We start from the raw sequence: 26791 nt of genomic DNA on the forward strand, positions 1-26791 counted from the left end.
TGTAATATTGCAGAATATTATTGTGAAGCTCTGTCCTCAGCTCTTTCATTCTGTGTCAGGGATACACACTGGAATCATTTGTGTATATTTTTCGTTCTTTAATATACTTGTTTTATATATTTTATGGGCATGCATAATGCAGTGTACTATATTAAACAATCATTAATTTTGAAATGGTTTGCATATGGATTGTATGTCTAATTTATCTAAATTAAAATATAAATCAACTATGCAACTTTTGTAATAAACAACTGTGCAATTATTGACGTGTCTTGTTTTATTGATAAAGTGGTGACTCTAATGCTTGTTCATATTATGGCTGTTGTTATGGCTCAGTGACGTCTTAGCTCCAGCCTGCATGCTCTGCTACTGACTGGCTGCGAACGGAAGAGTTGGTTCAGGTCAGTGGAAACCAGCAAATTGGCTTTAAATTGTTCGTTCATGAAATTCTATTCTGAACCGGTTTGGAAAATAAATCTACCAATAATACATTAACTATCTTAGTGTGTCTTGCTATGTGAGCTTTCTACCACCGGTAATTTAACGGTAGCTAACGTTAATCAAAGCTCAGCTGCACACTGTAACCAAGGTAGCCAGCTAGCAGCAGTTAGCTAGCTATTTGCTTTGATCATGCACTTTCCACTTTGTCAATTTAACTATTTTGCGGCAAGATGACATGTGTAGACAGTTGATATAGGAAGTCCCAGCCAATTTACAAGTGTGTAGTCTTTTTAATCTGCCTCTGATCCGCTTAGTGGGGGTGCCATGTGTTCACCAGGCAGCAGTAGCCAATCTGTGCTGTAAAGGCAATAGAACAGTGAACGAACGCTGATAGATTCCAGTAAATGGTAAGAAACCTTGACCTTTATAATTTCTTTCAAATAGACATTATGTCCACAAATGTATTTAAATGTAATGCTTTATTCAAATCTTTGGCCCAAACAAAAGGCTGCCTAGTATGAAAATTAATAATGCAATTAGGTCTGAATTATATGTGCCGCTCCACATTTCAGAATGGCTTGGCATTCCCAGAGAGGTCAGGGGAGGCAGTCTGGGGGATTGTCTCAAAGAAAGTACGTGCCCAGGAGGCCCCTGGTCCAAAGCAACCTGTCTGTCTGTGGGGAGAACGACGTGGACCAGTTACTAGACCTCCTTTCTACTCTCAACGAAGACAGGTCCCCCTACTTAAGTGTCTCTGATGAGGTGCTGGACAGGCACACATCTGAGCCTGTCTTGAGACCGAGAAACCTGAGCCGCAACACTGACTCAACAGAAAGTGGTCCCTCTTGGAGTGCCAAGCTTGGGAAGTTGTCCCATCAGGGAAGTGAGGAGAAAGGGTCAGAGGCCAATTTGACTGACAGGGATATCATTGTTCCTGTTAGGTTACAAGGGGGTGCTTCATTGACCTCTGGTCATCCTTATGGCTCAATTGCGGGTCGAGGTGATGGTGGCAACTGTGTCAATTGGCTTGGGAAATGGGGCAGGGGACGGCAACAGCCAGTGGAGAGAGAATGTGTCTCTTATGTTCAAAAATGCAACAGCGGTTCACTAGGTTCTACCTTTCCCAGAGATGCTCCTTTCTACCCTGAAGTCCCCGACTTGCTAGACAGGCGTCAGGGGGATCATGTAAAGCCTGCATGTCCGAAGCAGAATGATAACGTGTCAACATTCCAGGATCTACTAGAGTCCTCCTGGACATCTGCGAGCTTGCATAGGTCAATGTTGGATCTGGAGATTGGCTTATCATTGGTGGATCTAGGCCTACTACCCCAGGCACTGAGTACCTCTGGAGACTTGGCCTTATCTCATGTGAATCTTGAATCTCCTTTAGATAACGAATCTCATGGCCCTAGGCCCTTTATCTCTTGCAATGCAAAAATGTCATGCTTCATCAACCACTGTCACAAAGGGGGCAGAAGTTGTTCTACCAGGAAGGATGGTTCCTCAACAAGTCTGTATAAGGCCAACAGGGAAACCAAGTTCTCTGAACTCCATCTTCATAGCAAAATCGCAAAGAATGCTGGACAACAATCAACAAACATCCATTCTCCTAGTGTATCAGTGAAGGCACACATTGAACCATGGTGGAAAGCTGAAAGAAAGGCAGAAAAGAAGACTGATGTTTTTGCATCGGCCATGCGTGGCTCAGATTTCCCAAGTAATATGTACTTTTTACCTGCAAGCCTCTCTCAGTATAGCTTCAGCGGTAGACAAAACAGCACAGAGGTGGCGTACCCTGAGCATAATACAAAATGGTCCAATGAACTCTCAGGTCAAGCTAAGTCAGATTCAGTGGACACTGTGCATAGTTTTTATCCTACTCTAAAAGGGGTGGAGGATTTGTCTGAGGTGCCGAGAGTCACAACAAGTAATCCAGCTGTGTCACATTCTCTCTTGTGGGAAGAAAGACTTGCAATCACTAAGAATTTGGGTCAAATGACCCTCTCGGACAGAGAGAGGGCAGCTCACCTGAAGCGAAGCACTCCGAATGCGCCAAGCCAAGACAACAGAGAGGGCCTCTCTCTGCGCCTCCATAGCCATAGCAGAAGAACTCCTGGGTCAACTACTCCTGAAAGTCAATGTCAGATCGACCCATTAGTTACAACACACACAGGCACATTGCATACGTTGACAGGAGGCGCCAGTGGTGAATTTCTTGGCGAAAGAGAGCTGTCTGCAGTTCATCAGTCCTTGCCTGTGGTACGTTGACACATTTAAGCACTTTTGCTGAGCGTGTGCATGTGTATGTCTATTTATATGGCTGTGAGTGTGCATACATGCATGATCGTGTTTGTCATAACAGGCTGTGTGTAACATGAGAACATGATCCTGGCCACTCTAACGCCTTTCTTTTGTTTGGGCAGCCTATTGACGCAGTAGAGATTCATAGCCCCAGTCTTGTGGAGACAATAGAGGACAGGTATGGGACTCCTTAGGTAAAATATCAGCAAAAATAACAAGTCACAAGCTGTCACTAAAACACCTGACACAAAATAATTGGGTGAAAAAAAGCACACCAAAAAAACATTGAGGTGCTGGACAGGTGTCAATTCCATTTGGACTTTGCCTATTTAGGACGGCAATGGACATTTTAATGTTTTGGAAAATAATGAACCAGCAGCCAACCTTTGTAGAAATCATTTTGGGGTGAACTTCTGTTCAACAGCAACACCTCAAGTGTATAGGTATTGTGTGTGTGTGGGGGGGGGGTGTTGTGGTATTGTGATGTTTGTGCCTTTTAATTACACCTGAGTGTTGGAATGTACTTGTAGCAGGTGGCTGGCACTCTACAGATTCAGACTGCAGTTGCGCTGCTTCAGGACATGGGACCATCAGTGGAGGTCACACACACGGGCCAGACTCCAGCACCGGAGACACTTACTGAGGACCGGCCTCTCTGCCCTGAGGTGGGCTGTGGTGACCCGACGTGCCCAGACAGACACCCTTGCCAGGAGGAAAGATGCCCTGACCCTCGCCCACTGTTTCCATCGGGTCAGCGATGATACTCAGCCTGGGTGCCTGTCTGTTTTTGCTCTCTTGCCAACTCCTTCAATTGTATGCCAATTCCATAAGGAGTTGGCAAGAGAGCAGAAACAGACTGGCACCCAGACTAATAATTACTAGGGCCAGAGGGTTTTCCCCACCATGTAACCAAATCAGGAAAAACTCCTAGCCATAACAATAACTAGGACCCTAGTTCTTCCTGGTCATGTCACATGGTCACGATGAACTCCTGGCCCTATGAAGAGTGCATGGTGTTTATGTTGAGATTTACACTAGGCCTTATGAGGGTATGAGGGTAAGACACCCCATCCACCACCAATGTGAGGCACCCACCTATGTAACAGAGGACAATGTGCTGTTGTTGCCGGGGCAGAATGTCTGTTCAGTGTTTTCTCTGATTTTCACACAGTAGAGCTAAATAACAAATATGACATGTCTTCTGAGAACATATTGCTCAACTCAATGTTACATGGAAACTAACCTCGTCCCCATGGAAACTAACCTCGTCCCCAGGCTCAATTGCTACCGCAGAGTGCCAGCTGGCAGACAAGATTGCATGGAAACAAACTTTGGCTATTATCTGGGATAGCTAACTAGCCAACCTTAATGTATGCTTGTATGAGAATATTAATTTATCATAACTGACATACAGGGCATTTGGAAAGTATTCAGACCTTGACTTTTTCCACATTTTGTTACTTTACAGCCTTATTATAAAATGTGTAAAAAAAAAAAAAAATGTAAAAACTCAATCTACACACAATACCCCATGATGACCAAGCGAAACAGGTTTTTAGAAATGTTTGCATATTTATTAAAAATAGAAAACAGAAATACCTTATTTACCTAAGTATTTAGACCCTTTGCTATGAGGCTTGAAGTTGAGGTCTGGTGCATCCTGTTTCCATTGATCATCCTTGAGATGTTTCTACAACTTGGAGTGCACCTGTGGTATATTAAATTGATTGGACAAGGCACACCCCTGATTTGGAAAGGCACACCCCTGTATATAAGGTCCCACAGTTGACAGTGCATGTCAGAGCAAAAACCAAGCCATGAGGTCGAAGGAGTTGTACGTAGAACTCCGAGGCAGGATTATGTCGGCACAGATCTGGGGAAGGATACCAAAAATGTCTGAAGCATTGAAGGTCCCCAATAACACAGTGGCCTCCATCATTCTTAAATGGAAGAAGTTTGGAACCACCAAGACTCTTTCTAGAGCTGGTCGCCCGGCCAAACTGAGCAATGGGGGAGAAGGGCCTTGGTGACCAAGAACCTGATGGTCACCTTTACAGAGCTCCAGAGTTCCTCTGTGGAGATAGAAGAACCTTCCAGAAGGACAACAATCTCTGCAGCGCTCTACCAATCAGGCCTTTATGGTAGAGTGGCCAGACAGAAGCACTTGACAGCCTGCTTGGAGTTTTCCAAAAGGCACCTAAAGGACTCTCAGACCATGAGAAACAAGATTATCTGGTCTGATGAAACCAATATTTAACTCTTTGGCCTGAATGCCAAGCATCACATCTGGAGGAAACCTGGCACCATCCCTACGGTGAAGTATGGTGGTGGCAGCATCATGCTGTGGGGATGTTTTTAAGCGGCAGGAACTGGAAGACTAGTCAGGAGATGAACGGAGCAAAGTACAGAGAGATCCTTGGTGAAAACCTGCTCCAGAGTGCTCAGGACCTCAGACTGGGGTTAAGGTTCACCTTCCAACAGGTCAACAACCCTAAGCACACAGCCAAGACAACGCAGGAGTGGCTTCGGGACAAGTCTCTGAATGTCCTTGAGTGTCCTAGCCAGAGCCTGGACTTATTAAACCTGATCGAACATCTCTTGAGAGAACTGAAAATAGCTGTGCAGCGACACTCCCCATTCAACCTGACTGAGCTTGAGAGGATCTGCAGAGAAGAATGGGAGAAACTCCCCAAATACAGGTGTGCCAAGCTTGTAACGTCATACCCAAGAAGACTCAAGGCTGTAATCGCTGCCAAAGGTGCTTCAGCAAAGTACTGAGTAAAGGGTCCTATTTATTTTATTTATTTATATATATTTGCAAAAATGTCTGAACCTGTTTTTGCTTTGTCATTATATGGTATTATATGTAGATTGAGTGGGGAAAAAACAATTTAATACATTTTAGAATAAGGCTGTAACATTCTTTGGGGAAAAAGGCAAGGGGTCGGAATACTTTCCGAATGCACTGTATGTGTAATGTGTGCTACGAACAACATACAGAAATGTAATCTTCATGAACATCCAGTTTATTCAAACTGTTAGTTATTCCTCTCCTTCTTACAGTGGAGGAGGTGTGTGGGACAGATGCATTGTGTCAACGTGAGCCCTGGCTCTGTGCGGGGTGACATTGGGGTTGTGGATTGCCTGCTGAGGAGACTGACCCAGCCCAGCGACACCCTGGTCCTGAGGACGGCCTACTGTGCCTGGAGGAGCCACATCCAGGGCATGCAGCTCGGCAGGGCATCGCTCATACACTATCAGTAAGACAGACACACACAACCATCCACTGGGCATGCAGCTCGGCAGGGCATCGCTCATACACTACCAGTAAGACAGACAGACACAACCATCCACTGGGCATGCAGCTCGGCAGGGCATCGCTCATACACTACCAGTAAGACAGACGCACACAACCATCCACTGGGCATGCAGCTCGGCAGGGCATCGCTCATACACTACCAGTAAGCCAGACACACACAACCATCCACTGGGCATGCAGCTCGGCAGGGCATCGCTCATACACTACCAGTAAGCCAGACACACACAACCATCCACTGGGCATGCAGCTCGGCAGGGCATCGCTCATACACTACCAGTAAGACAGACACACACAACCATCCACTGGGCATGCAGCTCGGCAGGGCATCTCTCATACACTACCAGTAAGACAGACACACACAACCATCCACTGGGCATGCAGCTCGGCAGGGCATCGCTCATACACTACCAGTAAGCCAGACACACACAACCATCCACTGGGCATGCAGCTCGGCAGGGCATCGCTCATACACTACCAGTAAGACAGACAGACACAACCATCCACTGGGCATGCAGCTCGGCAGGGCATCGCTCATACACTACCAGTAAGACAGACAGACACAACCATCCACTGGGCATGCAGCTCGGCAGGGCATCGCTCATACACTACCAGTAAGACAGACACACACAACCATCCACTGGGCATGCAGCTCGGCAGGGCATCGCTCATACACTACCAGTAAGACAGACACACACAACCATCCACTGGGCATGCAGCTCGGCAGGGCATCGCTCATACACTACCAGTAAGCCAGACACACACAACCATCCACTGGGCATGCAGCTCGGCAGGGCATCTCTCATACACTACCAGTAAGCCAGACACACACAACCATCCACTGGGCATGCAGCTCGGCAGGGCATCGCTCATACACTACCAGTAAGACAGACAGACACACACAACCATCCACTGGGCATGCAGCTCGGCAGGGCATCGCTCATACACTACCAGTAAGACAGACGCACACAACCATCCACTGGGCATGCAGCTCGGCAGGGCATCTCTCATACACTACCAGTAAGCCAGACGCACACAACCATCCACTGGGCATGCAGCTCGGCAGGGCATCTCTCATACACTACCAGTAAGCCAGACACACACAACCATCCACTGGGCATGCAGCTCGGCAGGGCATCGCTCATACACTACCAGTAAGACAGACACACACACAACCATCCACTGGGCATGCAGCTCGGCAGGGCATCTCTCATACACTACCAGTAAGCCAGACACACACAACCATCCACTGGGCATGCAGCTCGGCAGGGCATCGCTCATACACTACCAGTAAGACAGACACACACAACCATCCACTGGGCATGCAGCTCGGCAGGGCATCGCTCATACACTACCAGTAAGACAGACACACACAACCATCCACTGGGCATGCAGCTCGGCAGGGCATCGCTCATACACTACCAGTAAGCCAGACACACACAACCATTCACTGGGCATGCAGCTCGGCAGGGCATCGCTCATACACTACCAGTAAGACAGACACACACAACCATCCACTGGGCATGCAGCTCGGCAGGGCATCGCTCATACACTACCAGTAAGACAGACAGACAGACACAACCATCCACTGGGCATGCAGCTCGGCAGGGCATCGCTCATACACTACCAGTAAGACAGACAGACAGACACAACCATCCACTGGGCACAGATGTCAGTTCAACGTCTAGTTTTGATTTACATTTGGTTGATTTGTCAACTAACGTGAATTCAACAACAAATTCCCTTACGTCCTTTACTTTTTGCAAATCCAATTGGGATTTACAAGGTCATTTCCATGTAAATGGACCCATGAGCACCAACATGTGAAGTTCATAGGAGCACATCAAATTTGGTGTCAAATGAAAGCGGAGTTTACATTTTTTTTATAAGTTACGGCATATCAATTTTTCAAAAATATTCCTTCCTAAAATGTGGAATAAGCAAAGGTTCCTCTTCTGGTTAAACAGATGGAAAAGGGAAACATCTACCAGAAAAAGTGTTAAAAGGTATTAGAAATGAATCAAAACACAATATTATTGAAGTTAAAGACCCTTGCCAACTAATATAAACACTTATATTTGTCTGATAAATGACTAAAATATAATGTTTAATTTTGCTGAAATTATTTGCCTTCTATAAGAAATATTGCCTAGTGTCTTGTCATTCTGTTACCAAAAACCCACATATCTTGAAGATATTTTCTAATTTCTCTCATGAGGGAGGATATTAATGACAAGTAAAATAGATCTACTAATTGGTTAGTGTTTTTACTGATAACAATTTCGTTTATGATTTCTTAAGTGATTAAAACGTGTCACTGTTACAAAATGCTGAAAAATCTGTATCAGAATGACTCCAATTGAATTGGCAAACGGGAAATGGTGGTAGTCACAAACCACAGTTGGGTAACCTGTTACTGTCCTCTCTTCCACTGACATACTGTTATGTTCAGCTCATAGTGTCTCCTGTTACTGTCCTCTCTTCCACTGACATACTGTTATGTTCAGCTCATAGTGTCTCCTGTTACTGTCCTCCCTTCCACTGGCATACTGTTATGTTCAGCTCATAGTGTCTCCTGTTACTGTCCTCCCTTCCACTGACATACTGTTATGTTCAGCTCATAGTGTCTCCTGTTACTGTCCTCTCTTCTACTGACATACTGTTATGTTCAGCTCATAGTGTCTCATGTTACTGTCCTCCCTTCCACTGACATACTGTTATGTTCAGCTCATAGTGTCTCCTGCTACTGTCCTCTCTTCCACTGACATACTGTTATGTTCAGCTCATAGTGTCTCCTGTTACTGTCCTCTCTTCCACTGACATACTGTTATGTTCAGCTCATAGTGTCTCCTGTTACTGTCCTCTCTTCCACTGACATACTGTTATGTTCAGCTCATAGTGTCTCCTGTTACTGTCCTCTCTTCCACTGGGATACTGTTATGTTCAGCTCATAGTGTCTCCTGTTACTGTCCTCTCTTCTACTGACATACTGTTATGTTCAGCTCATAGTGTCTCCTGCTACTGTCCTCCCTTCCACTGGCGTACTGTTATGTTCAGCTCATAGTGTCTCCTGCTACTGTCCTCCCTTCCACTGGCATACTGTTATGTTCAGCTCATAGTGTCTCCTGTTACTGTCCTCTCTTCCACTGACATACTGTTATGTTCAGCTCATAGTGTCTCCTGTTACTGTCCTCCCTTCTACTGGCATACTGTTATGTTCAGCTCATAGTGTCTCCTGTTACTGTCCTCCCTTCCACTGACATACTGTTATGTTCAGCTCATAGTGTCTCCTGTTACTGTCCTCCCTTCCACTGACATACTGTTATGTTCAGCTCATAGTGTCTCCTGTTACTGTCCTCCCTTCCACTGACATACTGTTATGTTCAGCTCATAGTGTCTCCTGTTACTGTCCTCCCTTCCACTGACATACTGTTATGTTCAACTCATAGTGTCTCCTGCTACTGTCCTCCCTTCTACTGACATACTGTTATGTTCAGCTCATAGTGTCTCCTGTTACTGTCCTCTCTTCCACTGGGATACTGTTATGTTCAGCTCATAGTGTCTCCTGCTACTGTCCTCCCTTCCACTGACATACTGTTATGTTCAGCTCATAGTGTCTCCTGTTACTGTCCTCTCTTCCACTGGCATACTGTTATGTTCAGCTCATAGTGTCTCCTGTTACTGTCCTCCCTTCCACTGACATACTGTTATGTTCAGCTCATAGTGTCTCCTGTTACTGTCCTCTCTTCCACTGACATACTGTTATGTTCAGCTCATAGTGTCTCCTGTTACTGTCCTCTCTTCCACTGGCGTACTGTTATGTTCAGCTCATAATTATGAAACAGTCTGGACAACCCCTTCCTCTCTCTCTCTCTCTCCAATTAATGTCACCTCTCCCGGCTTTTACCAACGCCTACCCATTAGCCCCCTCTCTTTTAATTTACTGTAACCACTGCGTTCTCAGCCACTGAGCACTGGTCGTTGAAAAGTAGTTGAAATGTAGATATCTGCTTCACAGGTTTGGACAGTACAGTAAAAAAAAGTAGAGTATAGGTCAGTATTGTACTGTAGTACATCACAGTACTATGCAGAACAGTAGAGCACACTAGAGTAGAGTGCAGTGTAATGTATTGTGCTGTACTTTACTGTAATGTCTATACAGACGTCTATGATCGGTTCAGATTTGGTCCGGTCCGTAGAGCCCTGGACAGGTGTAAATTTTAAGCCCTACCCATTCCCGCGACGTTCAGGCCCTACCCTATTGCTTCTGACAAATTTAAGGCCCGGCCCGAAACCCAAAATCAGAAATAACTTCCTCTGTTAGTAAATCCATTATCTGCTCCTCTCTCTCTGTCTGTCACTCGCTACCTGCGCGCAGCTCGCTCTGCTAATGGCCGCTCCGAGTCTGAGTGGCCATAGCTACGGCTCTGATTTGGGACATGAGATAGCAGTTAGCTACTTTGTCACTCGAATCTCTGACAAAACTTAAGGAACATAATTATTTTCTGTGAAATATTCTCTCCTGTATTATATTTGAGAAGGTTGAAGCACTTCTGACAACAATATTATAATCTTAGTTAGATATGACTGTACTGTGCAGCAGAGCACGAGCAAATGGCTCAGCTTCAAAATGTTAGTGATCAATTTTGTGATATCCGAGCCCTTCCCATACCCTAGTTATTGATGAAAAACATGCCTTACATGGCCCTAACCCGATGTATAATGTTGGGGCCTGTCGGGTCGGGTGGCAAAGCTCTTCAGGGCTGTACCAACCATATTTGGTTTTGTGTGGGGGGGGGAGCTCATTACAATAATAGGCAATGTGTAGAATAATACCCAAACTTGCAAAGGAGGATATTTGTGTACCTTTGTGTACCTATTCAGGATACCTTACAATGAATACATCACATATCCATAATTATGTATTTCTGTATAGTACAGATCAAGGAACCATGATGTCATTCTGTTACCGTCATTCTGTTATCAGGTGTTAATCCACTTCACTTACTGTAGTTCAGTAACCAAAATAACATTTTAAACTTAAGGTGTCATATAACTGCAGAAAGAATGGGTTGTCAGACTTCTTTGAATCTTAATTTATAATAGATATTTGAGGGTTTTTTTTACAACTTGGACACAAAAAAATAGATTTTAACGCCATTCTGTTACAAAACTATATCTGCGCTGTTCTTCAAGTAAATGTGTTTGTCAAATTGTCGGTGGAATTTGTTGAAAGCGGTCCTTGTTTATAGAAATGTAAGGTTTAACTTTGCAATCCATGGTTTTTGTTTGGCATACATTTTAAGGTGAAAAATCTGAGTCTCATCATAATTCTATTACCATGGAATGGCCCACAATTGACCTCAGTATCTAGAGCAATGTCATTCGGCTGTGAATGGGAGAGATGCCCTACAGTATGCACCCCTAAACTTGTGAACAAAACACGTGAACTGAATGCACAAGCATCTGTAATAATAACCTCAAAGACTTGGGCCATGTAACATTTTTCTGTGTTTGTCCCCTACCAGTCTGACTCTGCTGTGTAAGCACTGGCTGGTGTGGAGGCAGGCTGGTGTGAGGCTGCAGGCGTGGGCGCTACAAGCCCAGAGGGCAGCCCTCCACTGGGACCGCAGGCAGCAGGGTCGGGCCTACGTCTTGTGGAGAGCTGCCTGGGTCACAGCACGTCTGGCCACAAAACAGCACAGGTAAAGTGACAGTTATTGATAGTTGTTTGCGTTAGTCTTCCATGCTGACCAAACCGCTTGCGTAACGTGTGCGAGCATTACAAAATAAATGTACACAAACATGTTATTCAATCATTGCATCCAAACTGCTCGTGAGCGTCTGCGTTGCCAGGGGCTAAAATAGAACATGGTTCTATTTGTGACGCTTGACGCTTTGCAAGTCCCCCCTCTCCCGATTGGTTATTAGGAGCATATACCCGCGTGGGTGATTGAAAGATGAGCTGAGGTCCACACTCCAGTCCAGTTGGTGGTGGTAATGCACCTTAAAGTTGGTTGCCAACCGCCATATTAAGTCCAAAGAAGAAGCCTGAAGGAGGAGAGATTACTAGAAACTAACTTGGTTTACCCTTTTATCTGTGGATGAATTGTCGGAGTAGATGACCTTGTACATTTCAAAACAACCCAATATTTATATCCCAGGACAAATTAACTAACAGCAAGCTAGCTAAATAGCCATGAATGTTTAATGCTTTTCGACCTGTCCCCAAATGAATATTGTTGGTTCAGAGTTGGTTTTGATATTTCAACCTGAGTGTCCTGATCACGTCTGGTGTGGATGGACAAAATCAACATGCGCACGCCCGGTCTAGTCAGCATGTTAGGCCTAGATTCAATCAGATCCAGTGTTAACTGGCGGTAACCGACAACCGCATAGTTGATGTTTTGGTGGTATCGGAGTCGAGGTGGAACTGCGTTGGAGCTGTCGAATCGGTGAGCAGCTGCTCTTGATCATTATCACAAAGCCACACCCATCCCACTCGCATTAGTTCAGAGGGAGAAAGTGTAGGTTATATGGAAATAACGCTCAAATTTAAAATCATTAAACAAAATGAGGACTTCTATCAGCCTAATCGAGGTGTAGATTACATCTCACATTCCAGTGTTCAAACTTGTAAACATGGCTGCATGGGATCTCTTAATGCGACTCCGTGCAGCCAATTGCAACTTCAATCTCATGGTACTGTGTGGTCATCTCCTCTGAGTTTAGCCTTATGATGTTGTCTGTTCAGGAGGATACAATGTTCATGTAGATCAGGTATGAGTGTTTGTTGAGTAAAACTGTGAGTCATGTCAGCTCTACACATTACATTTCTACCTGCAACGATAAGAACATTCCGTTAAATTGAACACACCCCTGCTCTTACACAGGGCGTCCTGCCTGGCTGCAGCCTGGAGCGTGTGGGCGGCCCGGGCCACACAGAGGGAGGAGGAGCGATCTGCTAGGGCCAATCAGAGTGCTGGCTTCCACAGGAGGAGCCTACTGCAGCACAGCCTTCTGCTGTGGCTAGAGAGAGCAGAGCAGAGAAGACGACAGAGGGATAGGCTGCAACGCATCGTCAGGTCATAACCCTACTAGTGCGGCCAAATAGTGATGGCCATAGGGTTATGTTACAGTTGTGATGGTCTTACAGTCACTAAATTGCCTAGCTAGAATGGACCAGGAGACAAACTGAAATTCAATTTATTTTCAAATGGAAATGGCCCATTAACTTTCTATGAGGATCTTCCAGCTTATGTCCTCTACTGATATACTGAACAAAAATATAAACGCAACAATTCATGATTTCACTGAGTTACAAATCAGTCAATTTTAAATAAATTCATTAGGCCCTAATCTATGGCTTTCACATGACTGGACAGGTGGCGCAGCCATGGGTGGGCCTGGGATGGCACACTGGCACAGGCCTGGGATGGCACACTGGGGAGCCAGGCCCAGCCAATCAGAATTTTTCCCCACAAAAGGGCTTTATTACAGGCAGAAATAACCCACAGTTTCATCAGCTGTCGCTGGGGGCTGGTCTCAGACGATCCCGCAGGTGAAGAAGCCAGATGTAGAGGTCCTGTGCTGGCATTGGTATACATGGTCTGCGGTTGTCAGGCTGGTTGGACGTACTGCCAAATTCTTTAAAACATTGGAGGTGGCTTATGGTAGAGAAATTAACTTTTAATTTCAATATAACAATATTAACACATTCCTGCAATCAGCATACCAATTGCACGCTCCCTCAACTTGAGACATCTGTGACGTTGTGTGACAACTGCATATTTTAGTGGCCTTTTATTGTCCCCAGGTGCACCTGTGTAATGATCATACTGTTTAGTCAACTTCTTAAGCCACACCTGTCAGGTGAATGAATTATCTTGGCAAAGGAGAAATGCTCACTATCAGGGATGTAAACCAATTTGTGGACAAAATTTGAGAGAAATAAGCTTTTTCTGGGATCTTTTATTTCAGCTCATGAAACATGGGACCAACACTTTACATGTTGCGTTTTATATTTTTGTTCAGTAATTGATCCTATCCTTCTATGTGTAGGATTGACATTTGAATACCTCAAATTCAACAATATTAACACACACTGTACAGATCCAAGAATAATGATCTTATCTCTCCCTCCCTCCCGCTTTCTTTCTCCCTCCCCCTCTCTGTTGGTTTGTCTCTATATGACTTCCACACACACACACAGGAGGGTTTCCCAGCGCTGGCGCGAGCACACACACAGAGCCCGGTTGCAGCGTGTGTGTGTCGAGGCCAAACAGGTACTCTGCAGACAAATTTTAGCAGGCAAGTGGTGTGTGTGTGCCAGTGAGCCCTCTTAAGTCTTACCCTGACTTCAAACAAACACACGACAGCCTTGTTTAAGTCCCAACTCTCACACTGACTGGCATAGTGCCTCCCTCTACAACATGCCGATTGTCTTCTCCTGCTAGACCAGTGGTTCCAAAACTTGGGGTCCGGTCCCCTGAAATAGAAACCTTCTGAGAAACTTGTTTTTATCTTCAAATGGGTATAGAATACAACAGTTTACTGTCGACTACTGGCCTTTTACCCTATTAGAATGAGCTTTCGTGTCATTATTATGTGTTGGGACAGCCTTTGGGACCTACAATTTAGTGAATATGAACAGTGTTAACTGGGGAATATAATTTTTCCAAGTGGTGTCCCCTGCATTTTCTAAAGGCAATTTGGGGTTGTGTGCAAAAAAAGGTTTGGAAACCCCTGTGCTAAACAGCTGGCAGTCACACATTAAATAGTTCCCTTTGATATGTGCTTGCTTAAAAGTGCTAGCTAGTGGTGCCAGAGTGGTGTAAAACCAAGAGACTCAACTGACTGAATTGCCGACGGTCTGTTTTCCTCGTTGAGTCTTTGGGTTTCAAACCTGTCTGGCGCTAGCATGCACTGGCTTGCACAGAAGTGACACAATTATGGGCCAGCGGCTAATGAAGTGTCTATTAGAGTCATCGGGATGATGAATGTCTTTTTGCCTCATCTCCTCTCACCAGTGGCCTTTGGGAGGTGGCACCAGGAGTTTGCCCGGGCAGACTGCGGGCACAGACTGGTGCAGAGATGGCACTACCTGCTGGAGTGGAGGAGACTGCAGGAGGCGTTTACATCCTGGAACCGCAGGGTCCTGGTCAGGAGAGGGGCCCTAGAGATACAGGAGAGAAGGCAACGGGCACAGCTCTCACAGTCAGTCTATGGAGCATAGACAAATTATGTAATATGAAATGTCTCCATTTTGATTCAAGTGTGCTCCAGTTAGTTTTGAGTGTGCCTTCAGAGTTTAACATTGATCAACATTGTTTGTGTGACCCCCATCGCAGCATCCTGCGTGGCTGGCGGGGTGTGGTCGAGCGCAGGGCGGCGTGTGTGTGTTACTGCAGCGAGAGGAATGATCGGATGGTCGCACACACCCTGCAGAGCTGGAGGAGAGCCACAGCGCTACGGTCTCTACACACACACCTCCTCACACACCTGCTGGAGAGAAGGACACAGGCGCTGACCCTAGGGACACTGACAGGTTGGCCTGGCGTCTTAACTTCAATGAAATCTTCTGTCATTCACTTCTTCTTTCCCATAAATCCTCCAGGGAAGGCCAACCCTCAATGCTTGTCGAGCTACTGGGTGTACAGGCTTTAAGCTCCAGAGCAGGACTGCAGCAAAAGCCTGTACGCCCGGCAGTTCTTCATGAATTCCATGGCTGTTAAAGTGCAAGTGCGTGCTCAATCTCACACGTAGGGAATATGAGGCAGAGTGAGGCGGTGACGCCAAGGTTGTATGGTGGTGCCAGGCTCATCACATTGGAGGAGTTGTGCGACAACCTGCAGCTCCAGACAAGCTTTCACTCCTGGAGGAGGGAGAGGAGCAAGCTCCAGCTAGCCAGGTAGCTACACCACACTGCTGCTCTCTCGTCTTGGCCCCTTTTTTTTTTAATCGCTCAGCGTTTTTTTCCCCCTTTTGACTTTCTTGCTTTGGAGTATACTTAAACTGCTCTGTCTCCCCTTCAATATTTCCATCCCTTGCTCTCACTCCCCACCTGTCTCAGACTGTACTGTGTGGCCCGGGCGAGGGAGCAGATGAGATTGGCGTTGCAGCGTTGGCATGAGCTGGTGTGGGATTCCCAGGCCTGCAGGGTGCACAGGTTCAGGACTAGACTGGCAGCGCTGGAATCCTCTTCCTCTGGGTTCGGCAGCACCTCTCCCCTCTCCCTGAAGCTTGCTGTGGCAGAGCATAATATCAGCACGGAGCTCAGCGATTGGTCAAACAGCTCCTCTTCAGCACAGATGGACAGAGGACTCCCCCTACTGGCCTCATCCCCATTGGAAAGTCTCAAGACCTGGTCAGTCTGGTGAACACACACACTGTTTGAAAGAGGTGGTGAGTGTTAGAGTATGACTGACACACACATACAAACATTGTAACCCTGCTTCAAGGCCTTTTGCTCTCCTCTCCACAAAGCTTCCAGGTCGAGAACCATGTTGATTTTGCAGAAGGTGACCAAACTTTCTGTCTCGAGCATCAAAGTCTCCCAGATCACAAGAGCTCACCCAGATTAAAGGTATTTCATCCGGTGTTTGTATAATCTCCACACACTCTGGCATCCTTTATCAAAACATACAACAATGCCAAAAGTAAAAGAATATCCATCTTCTCTCTTGGTCAGGGTGTCATGGGGAGTGTGGTGGGCCGGATGCTGCGTCCCTCCCTCAGCGTGGCCTTCTCTCAGTGGAGGGACTATGTCAGAGTCGGCAGGGAGCAGCGACGCCTCATGGGCCTGATGGCAGACGTCCGCAGACAGGCAATGCTTGGCACCGCCCTCAGCCTGTGGAGGAGACACACCCAGAGCCTCAGCACCGCAGCCATACACATGGTCAGTATTATAGCATCATTATATTATCAAGCCCTATTCTATCAGGGAGGCTGAAATTAGCTCCCTACCCTTTCCTCTTTTTAGATTTTGTAAGGGTACCGTACACGATTTTGGCCACAATTTAGCTGTCCCAGACAAGTTTGAGATCGGAGACAAAATCCCCGTGTCGTCGCCTACTCGGGGCACGTGGCCGTCACCGACACTTGTTTAATGTGAACCGGTCAGAGATGCAATCTGAGGGCTACCTCTCCCATATTTCAGCCATCCCAGACATCATGATATTTTCAAAAATGTTTGATTTTATCGGCACAATCGCCAATGCTCTTGTAGTGTGAGATGTGCAACGACAAGCTTTGAGAATGATGATCTGCAATAGCCAATGACGTTGTTTCGCATCACCCAGAATGTGTAGACTCTTGAGCAGGAGCGACGTCTACTACTTGCCTACTAGTATGCGTTTGTAATTGCCTTTAACCAAAGCATCAAATCGTTACAGCACTGAAGTTCACAAGCAATGCTATTCAATTCAACATTTATTGGCTAGGTATTTCAACTCTGTATGGCAAGCATGAATGTCTGACGGAAAATGTTTTGAGGCTGCTTTGAGCCACAGCTCGTTCTAGCTACACGATCCAATCACATCATCACATAATTGTTTTCGGGTGGTGGTATCGAGAATGCTCACGGCCAAGTGAAGAATCTTGTAGTGTGTGACGTCCCCGTCTGTGCCGCATCGTTTAGTTTGTACACCACTACGTTGGCAAGACAAAAAAGTACAGGAAAGGTGGTTGTTTAATGTGAGAGGCTCAGCGATGTTAAGATTTTGAAAGTCGTGTAGTGTACACCCAGCATAAGGGGTGTAGTGGTGGAGCTTCCTTCATATTCAAATCAAATTGTATTGGTCGCGTACACATTTTTGCTGATTTTGTTGCGGGTGTATCGAATTGCTGTGTTGATTCAATGACCCAAGCCCAGCTCAGTTAAAGCCTGCCATTGTGTCGCTGAGTTGTCCATAATGCTTCAGAAAATGTACATCATCACTGGGGCAATGGTAGACACAATGTAAGTGTGAGTAACCAAGTTTATGTCCCTCTAACTGCCTCTGCTGATCCTACAGCTATTGTATGCAGTAATCATGTGCATATCAACCAGATTTATACTGTTAGCACTGAAGCTGTGTGCCTTAGTAGGAAGTCCACTGTGTGCAGCTTACCCTGCACTAACATAAATAACATGAGCATGTTTATGTTCTGCTAAGCTTCCCAGTAAAGCAATGAAAACAATCAAGCATCCCAGAAAACTGCTAAAAATAGCTCACGTTAAGAAACAAGGTTCAAGAAATCAATAACTTGCTAGTAACAGATGACATTCATATTCTATCTCTGAAACTCACTTAGATAATACCTTTGATACAGTGGTAGCAATACAATGTTATAATATTTACAGAAAATACAAATGCCAATGGTGGAGGTGTTGCTGTTTATATTCAGAACCACATTCCTGTAAAGCCTAGAGCGGATCTGATGTTAAGTATTGTTGACGTAATATGGCTACAGGTTTTGCCTCAATTAAAGCCCATTCTTGTGGGAAGATGCTATAGACCACCAAAGTACTAACAGTCAGTATCTGGATAATATGTGTGAAATACTTGATAATGTATGTGACATCAACAGAGAAGTATATTTTCTGGGTGGTTTTAAATATTGACTGGCTTTCATCAAGCTGCACACTCAAGAGGGAACTTCAAACTGTAACCAGTGCCTGCAACCTGATTCAGGTTATCAGTCAACCTACCACGGAAGTTACAAACAGCACAGGAATGATATCATCAACATGTATTGATCACATCTTTACTAATGCTGCAGAAATTTGCTTTAAAGCAGCATCCAAATCCATAGGATGGAGTGATCACAATATAATAGCCATATCTAGGAAAACCAAAGTTCCAAAGGCTGGGCCTAATATGGTGTATAAGAGGTCATACAAGAAGTTTTGTAGTGATTCATATGTTGATGATGTAAATAATATTTGGTGGTCTGTGGTGTGTAATGAGGAGCAACCAGATGCTGCACTTGACACATTTTATGAAACTACTTATTCCAGTTACTAATAAGCATGCACCCATTAAGAAAATGACTGTAAAAACGTACATCCCCATGGATTAATGAGGAATTGAAAAATTGTATGGTTGAGAGGGATAAAGCAAAAGGAATGGCAAATAAGTCTGGCTGCACAACCGATTAGCAAATTGAACCATCATGTGACTAAACTGAATAAAAAGAAGAAAGTATAAGATGAAACAAACATGAATGATCGTTCAAAGCTTTTGAGCACCATAAATTTTGGGCAAAAGGCACGCTCAGCTCCATCATTCATTGAATCGGATGGCTCATTCATCACAAAACCCACTGATATTGCCAATTACTTTTATGATTTGTTTTCATTGGCAAGATTAGCGAACTTATGCATGACATGCCAGCAACAAACGCTGACACTTCACATCCAAGTATAAATGATGAAAGACGGGTATGATGATTTTTAATTCCATAAAATGTGGAAGAGGCGAAAAAATAATTGTCCATCAACAATGACAAGTCACCGGGTCTGACTGTCTGGAATGAAAATTACTGAGGATAATAGCAGACGATATTGCCACTCCTATTTGCCATATCTTCAATCTAAACCTACTAGAAAGTGTGTGCCCTCAGGCCTGGAGGGAAGCAAAAGTCATTCCGCTACCCAAGAACAGTAAAGCCAACCAATCAGCCTTTTACCAACCATTAGTAAAGTTTTGGGAAAAAATTATATTTCACCAGATACAATGCTATTTTACTGTAAACAAATTGACAACCAACTTTCAGCACGCTTGTAGGGAAAGGAAATGAAACAAACACAACACTTACACAAATGACAGATTGGCTGAGAGAAATTGGTGGGAGCTGTTTTGTTAGACTTCAGTGTGGTTAGATTCAGAATGGGTGGGAAGGAATAAGTTAGTCCTAAATGTTTCAAAAACTAAAAGCATTGTATTTGGGACAAATCATTCAATAAACCCTAAACATCAACTAAATATTGTAATAAATAATGTGTAAATTGAGTGAGTTGAGGTGACTAAACTGCTTCAAGTAACCCTGGATTGTAAACTGTCATCAAAACATGATACAACAGTAGCTTAGATGGGGTGAAGTCCATCCATAATAAAGCGCTGCTCTGCCTTTTTAACAACACTATCAACAAGGCAGGTCCAACAGGCCCTAGTTTTGTCACACCTGGATTACTGTTCAGTCGTGTGGTCAGGTGCCACAGAGGGTCCTCGGAAAATTACAACTGTCTCAGAACAGGGCAGCACGGCTGGCCTTGAAATGAACACAGAGAGCTAACATTAATAATATGCATGTCAATCTCTCATGGCTCAAAGTGGAGTAGAGATTGACTTCATCACTACTTGTTTTTGTAAGAAGTGTTGACATGCTGAATGCACTGAGGTTTCTGTTTTTAAACCACTAGCACACAGCTCAGACACCCATGCATGCCACCAGAGGTCTCTTCACAATCCCCAAGTCAAGAACAGACTTTGGGAGGTGCACAGTACTACGTAGAGCCATGGAACTCTATTCCACATGAGGTAACTGATGCAAGCAGTAGAATCAGATTTTAAAAAACAGATAAAAATACACCTTATTGAACAGCAGGGACTGTGAAGAGACACACACCGGCACAGACACACTCTTACACAACACATAAGACACACATACACATGGATTTTGTATTGTAGATATGTGGTAGAGTAGTGGCCTGAGGGAACACACTTAATGTGTTGTGAAAAATGTAATGTAATATTTTAAATTGTATATAACTGCCTTAATGTTGCTGGACCCCAGGAAGATTAATGGGGATCCTTAATAAATAAATAAATACAAATACCTAACAATACACGCAAATTCCCCAAAATAAAAATGAAGAAATTATGAAATATAGAATTATTAGAGCGAGCAATGTCAAGGATCCAGAATATAAATGTATATGATGGTGTATATTGACATTATGGACAGCATATGAATAGAAAAGGTGTGTACAGCAGAAGTTATAGAGGATGAGCCTTGACTAGAATACAGTATATACATATGAAGTGGGTAAAACGGTATGTAAACATTATTAATGTGACCAGTGTTTGATGACTATGTACATAGGGCAGCAGTCTCAGATGTAGGGTTGAGTACCGGGTGGTAGCCGGATTGTAATAGTGACTAAAGTTCAGAGAGGGGTACTGGGCTGAGGCTGGCTAGTGGTGAATATTTAAGTCTGATGGCCTGGAGATAGCTGTTTTTCAGTCTCTCGGTCCCGCTTTGATGCACCTGTATTGTCTCCGCCTTCTAGATGGTAGCGGGGTGAACAGGCCATGGCTCGGGTGGCTGAAGGCCTTGATAATCTTGTCTGTGTGGATGGACCATTTCAGGTTGTCCGTGATGTGCACGCCAAGGAACTTTAATCTTTTCACCCTCTCCACTGCGGGCCCGTCTATGTCTATGTGGATGGGGGTATGCTGTCTCCTGAAGTTCACGATCAGCCCATTCGTTTTGATGACATTGAGCGAGAGGTTATTTTCCTGGCACCACTCCACCAGGGCCCTCACTGTCTCCCTGTAGGCGGTCTCGTTGCTGTTGGTAATCAGGCCTACCACCCAGGGCCCCTAGCTTAGTGATGAGCTTGGAGGCCACTATGCTGTCATCTGCAAACTTAATGATTGAGTTGGAGATGTTCGTGGCCATGCAGTCATGGGTGAACAGGGAGTATAGGATGGGGCTGAGCACACACCCTTGTGAGGCCCCCATGTTGAGGATCAGCGTCGCAGACGTGTTGTTGCCTACCTTCACCACCTGGGGTCGGCCCGTCAGGACCCAGTTGCACAGGGCAGGTTTCAGAACCCGGCCCCCTAGCTTAATGATGAGCTTAGAGGTTACTATGATGTTGAATGCTGAGCTGTAGTCGATGAACAGCATTCTTACATAGGTATTCCACTTGTCCAGATGGGATAGGGAAGTGTGCAGCGCGATGGCGAATGCCGTCATCCGTGGATCTGTTAGAGCGCTATTCAAGTTGTAGTGGGTCTAGGGCACGTGCCAAACTCCATAGAGGGCTGAGTGTCTGCGGGTTTTCGCTTCTCCCTTGGACTTGATTGATGAATCAAGGTCACTAATTAGTTAAAACTTCCTCTAAGGCATTACCCCTCACCTGGTTGTCTAGGTCTTAATTGAAAGGGAAAACCAAAAACCTGCAGACACTAGGCCCTCCATAGAATGAGTTTGACATCCCTGGTCAAGGGTGTCAGGTAAGGTGGAGGTGATATGATCCTTAACTAGCCTCTCAAAACACTTCATGTTGTGGGAAGTGAGTGCTACGGGGCGATAGTCAGTTACCTTCGCTTTCTTGGGTACAGGAACAATGGTGGACATCTTGAAGCAAGTGGGGAAAACCAACTGGGATAGGGCAAGATTGAATATGTCTGTAAACACTCCAGCTTGCTGGTCTGCACATGCTCTGAGGATGCGGCTACGGATGCCGTCTAGGCCGGCAGCCTTGCAAGGGTTGACAGGCTTAAATGTCTTACTCACGTCAGCCACAGAGAACGAGAGCTAAGTCCTCGTGAGTGGCGGTGGCCCGCAACGGCGGCACTGTTTTCCTCGAAGCGGGCACAGAAGTCTGGAGTCCTTGCCACGTACGTCTTGTGACTGAGCCGTTGAATTGCGACTCCACTTTGTCTCTGTTTGATTGCCTTACGAAGGGCATATTGCTTCCATCTAACAGATCTGCAAACATCGAAGGGATAGGAAGTGGATTGGGATCGGCTGAAAGTCAACATGTGACAGTATTCTCAGTCACCTGTCTCACGTACTTCCTGCTTCACACAGGAAACTGCAATTCTGACTTTCTCTGTGGCTCACTGGAGAAGGGTGGTCGCTCACCAAAGGTCAAAGGTCACCCTGCAGAGGATGGCCGACGACTTCCACACCACGGCAGTCCTCAGGAGCTGCTTCTTAACATGGGAGAAAAAGGTAGGGAAACGAAGCACAACTGCCAATCCTGGTATATAACCATACCTTAAAGTATTATTTTTTAAAGTTCACTTTGGGGAGAAGGGAGAGAAGAGCAAGTGGGCTAGAGTGAGATATACATTTTCATAATTTACTTTTCTTCGTCCAGTGACGTCCAAAAACGCAGACCATTAGTGAACATAAACACAACCAATAATTTCTCAGCTAGGAAAAAAAAGGGCAAATGTTGGAACATTTTACTCACATCGATTTATCCTCCAATAATTAAAAACAAATTTTTTAATAAGGGTAGCCCTTCTGCTGCTGGTATTATGGGTAAATAACATCCTCTCTCTCTCAGCGGATGTTGATTAGAGTAAGGCCAGACCCGGAGGCCCGGGCCCAGCTGGTGAGGAGGGCGGTGTGGCTGCGGAGGAGAGGAGAGAGACAGAGGACCCACAGCGCCTTCGCCCTCTGGACAGCACGTCTCAGACAAAGCCAGGCCGTCACCGCCTTCTACACACACACCACGCTCACCAGGTTGTGTGTGTGTGTGTGTGTGTTGTATATATATATGTGTGTGTGTGTGTGTGTTTTAGTTTTTTTAATACAAACAAAACATGATTTTCAAAGGTATAGGGGATTAAGAGAAATACAGGCACTGCTCTAGATGCTCCTGTAGTTTCATTAGCAACGTTTTGACCGCAAAGGGCATTTTGTTTAAGTTTCACTTCTCCTATGTGGGATTTTGTTGGATGTGTGCACATTACTTATCACCCGATTTTCCTCTTAATAGGATTTCTCCTGACCAGTACCAAATCCCTTCTTTCCCTTCCCTACGTGTTTGTGTAGGGTGTTTACGGCGTGGGAGCAATGTGTCCACTCCCAGAGGGAGATGAGCGCTCTAGCCCGGGCCCACCTCCACCAGAGGCTGCTTGGCCAAACCCTGGCCCACTGGAGGGGGTCTGCCACCCGCAGCCTGGAGTTCCGCAGGAGAGGCCAGGAGAGACTGGCACTGGGGGCCAGAGAGAGTCTGCAGCGCTGGAGAGATCATACCCACAGTGGGTCTCACTTAATAATCCAGGGGCCTGTTCAGGGGGATTTAACTTTCCAGAGCATTTAAATAGAAATGTATTGAGTAGGAATAATTAATGTCTGTATATAATAGGGAATCTGGTCAGCTCTTCACTCTATTTCAACAAAAGCGTTTACATTTCTCTGAATACACCCATTTTTCCTACTCGTTTCCGGGGAGAATGAATGCACACTTGTTCTAGCCCAGCCCCAACACACCGGAGTCAACTGACCCACTAACCACCAAGCCCTTGATCCGTTGTTCTGTTAGGGCTTGGCTAGAACAAAACTGTAACCACTGGGTGCCCCCCAGGAATGGGTTGAGAAACACTGAGTGTGTTGTATCAGCCGCTGTACAAGGGGGGATAGTTTTACAGCAACTCCACTTTTCAAACATGCAATACACTTCATGTAAGCAAAATATACACTTGGAACAGAACTTGGCATTGCCACATTAAATGCCCTGTGCAGTCAATTCATTATTGTACAGCAGCTGATGAAACTAACACTGGTTTCTCCAAAGGGATGTGTGAGCTGAGACAGCTACTGGGTCAGTATGTGGAGAGTGAGAGAAGGGCAGCGAAGAGGAGAGTTCTACACACCTGGGTCCAGGCCACTGTGAATGTCAGGAAAGCCCAAGACTTACACCAGCAGGCTTTCATGAGCAGGTCAGTGGCAGTTGGGGACATGTTCAATCTGCAATGTGACTGAACATTTCACAGCAGGGGCCCGGGGCATTTATTTATAAAGCGTCTCAGAGTAGGAGTGATCACTGTGTATGATCATGTCAATATTGCAGTCTACTTTTAGCTGTTTGTATAGTAAGGTATGTGATAGGGCTGTGACGGTCATGTCATTTTGGATCAGTAATTTGCCAGCAAAATGGCCACAGTCTCTGTAATAACTGTTTGAATAGCCAAAAAAAGGGTGTTGCGTGTGCTGCTTCTGCACCTTTGTGTGTCTGTGGAAAAGTTAGAGAAATAATAATTTACCCATTTTTCACTAAATTAAATATTGGTTTAATTATACCTACAGAACATGTTTGGTCAAATCTTGATCAATCTTCCCAGCTTTCCTATCCAACCCCAATGACAATCATATTTTCCATCAATATGCAAATAGCCTTTGCACCTGCCTGTCTCACTGTAAACCAGTGGTAGTCAGGGCCTCATTACTGACGGGCACTCAGGGCACGGGCCCCCAACCTATTATTATTATTATTTCTGGTGGCAGGTGGGAAGGCCTCCAACCAAAACTTACTTAGGGACCCAAAAGGCTAGAGCTGGCCATGCTCAGATAGCATATGAACATGGTATAAGCCATGGCAAAATGTGAAGAAAAGCAGGAAATTTGCATTAAAACAGAAAAACTTTCTTCATGGCAAAATGTGTAAAATATAAGTTATCACTGTTAGTAATTCCACGGCTCTCAGGAACATAGTCAGCTTGTGAAAATATGAAACATTTTAGTAGGGGTCCTCGCCCAGGGGCTCATAATATTTGTGGGTCCATGACATTAAAAAGTTTGAAAACCCCTGTGTTAAAACACCTTGCTTGTTACAGCAAGGAACAACAAAGTTTCATCACGTTGTTAAGAGTCCATGTTACCGCAGAAACTTACTAAAACGCACAAATGCCTGGCCGTCCTGACTTCCAAGGTTTTTATAGTCAACTGAAACGAATCATGAAAAACCATTTAAACTGAAATAAAATAATTAATGTACCATACTGAAACTAACTAAAATAAAAACCATCATGAATTATCTTTAGCAAAAATCTAAGTTTTTCAAGCTTTTTGGGGGTTTTCAAGCTACTGAATGTGGTGGGTAAATGCAGCCAGGATGTTTCAAAAGGCCTAGCTTGTGCATCACAATCACTAACTAGCTAATGGGGAGAAAATTAATTCTAGGTAGCTAACTTGATTCGGTCACACTATTTGGATAGTCCCATATAGATGATCTGTTAAAAAAAGGGCTGTATGTATGTATGTATGTATTTGATTGTCACACTTACAGGCACCATCATTTCTCTCTGTGGGCATATAATATTAAAACAAAGGACGATTTTAGGCATATCTAAACTTTTCACAGTAGCTGGACAAAAATCCAATTTAAAGAGAAAGGGAATGAATGTCCACTCACCGTTCTACTGCTCCCAAATAGGCATATGTTTTATGAACATATTTGGAACCATCTTACAGATCACATCGCATTCACACATCTCCAGAAGTTGCATTGCATGCACTCTATGGACGTTGTATCATTCTAATAAGATTGGTTGTAATACAATTAAATGAAAAACAAGCAGTTGCTTTTTAAACAGCAATAAATACATGTAATGATGTCATTAAATCGCCAAGATAAGACGGGCATTGCTGTTGAACCAGCCTTCGTTATAGTAGGCCAAAGGGTTTTGAACATATGAAATGGAAAACAAGCAATTGTTACAGATAACTAAATACCAGGTTCACTGGTATTCACCAATGTTCATCTCTCATTTCATTATGGGCATGGACACACAGCCAACATGTGTCAGCTCAGTCTTACTCCTCTCAAACTTTATATTTTAATAGCTTTGGTGATTAAGAGTTATTTCCAATCAGTCTCAGGAGCCAAATCCTTTATTGACAGTCTTGACTACGCTATTGCATTGGGCAGGACAAAAAAAGCCTTCATTGAGAGGGGAGGCTGTGCTTGGTTTTTACCCTCCAAAAAACAAAATGGGAAAAAAC

The 26791-nt window shown here is 44.8% G+C and overlaps 2 protein-coding genes across 5 annotated transcripts in view; both read left to right on the forward strand.

The window, feature by feature from the left end:
* The first annotated feature begins 324 nt into the window (after positions 1 to 324).
* On the forward strand, positions 325 to 14489 carry LOC123726225 (uncharacterized). Of its 3 annotated transcripts, XM_045693361.1 has the most exons (9): positions 325 to 401; positions 756 to 848; positions 1014 to 2700; positions 2865 to 2920; positions 3273 to 3492; positions 5806 to 6002; positions 11587 to 11763; positions 12952 to 13143; positions 14271 to 14489. In XM_045693361.1, exons 3-9 carry the CDS (start codon positions 1015 to 1017, stop codon positions 14401 to 14403), a joined length of 2661 nt encoding a protein of 886 aa, XP_045549317.1. In that variant the 5' UTR covers positions 325 to 401; positions 756 to 848; position 1014; the 3' UTR covers positions 14404 to 14489. The 3 variants fall into 3 exon arrangements, with proteins under 3 accessions (XP_045549317.1, XP_045549319.1, XP_045549318.1); XM_045693363.1 differs by lacking the exon at positions 14271 to 14489 and having other exon boundaries at positions 12952 to 13818; XM_045693362.1 differs by lacking the exon at positions 325 to 401 and having other exon boundaries at positions 408 to 848.
* A 368-nt stretch (positions 14490 to 14857) lies between these two features.
* LOC106567362 (protein SFI1 homolog) overlaps positions 14858 to 26791 on the forward strand; it is an 87444-nt gene continuing 75510 nt past the window's right edge. For both annotated transcript variants that reach the window (XM_014136516.2, XM_045693360.1), the window contains exons 1-10: positions 14858 to 15274; positions 15409 to 15605; positions 15824 to 15968; positions 16131 to 16424; positions 16544 to 16643; positions 16749 to 16955; positions 22865 to 23008; positions 23349 to 23527; positions 23840 to 24048; positions 24585 to 24729. In XM_014136516.2, the coding sequence (XP_013991991.2) occupies positions 15051 to 15274; positions 15409 to 15605; positions 15824 to 15968; positions 16131 to 16424; positions 16544 to 16643; positions 16749 to 16955; positions 22865 to 23008; positions 23349 to 23527; positions 23840 to 24048; positions 24585 to 24729 (1844 nt within the window). In that variant the 5' untranslated portion in view covers positions 14858 to 15050. The remainder of the gene's footprint in view (positions 15275 to 15408; positions 15606 to 15823; positions 15969 to 16130; positions 16425 to 16543; positions 16644 to 16748; positions 16956 to 22864; positions 23009 to 23348; positions 23528 to 23839; positions 24049 to 24584; positions 24730 to 26791) is intronic.

The sequence above is a fragment of the Salmo salar genome, chromosome ssa13, assembly GCF_905237065.1.
Source record: "Salmo salar chromosome ssa13, Ssal_v3.1, whole genome shotgun sequence".
NCBI lineage: Eukaryota > Metazoa > Chordata > Actinopteri > Salmoniformes > Salmonidae > Salmo > Salmo salar.

Excerpts from the sequence above, each read along its gene's own strand:
- LOC123726225 (XM_045693361.1), top strand. The coding sequence starts at position 1,015 with ATGGCTTGGCATTCCCAGAGAGGTCAGGGGAGGCAGTCTGGGGGATTG. Across the intron at positions 2,921-3,272 it reads GTGGAGACAATAGAGGACAG|CAGGTGGCTGGCACTCTACA; the intron begins GTATGGGACTCC and ends ATGTACTTGTAG. Across the intron at positions 3,493-5,805 it reads TCGCCCACTGTTTCCATCGG|TGGAGGAGGTGTGTGGGACA; the intron begins GTCAGCGATGAT and ends TCCTTCTTACAG.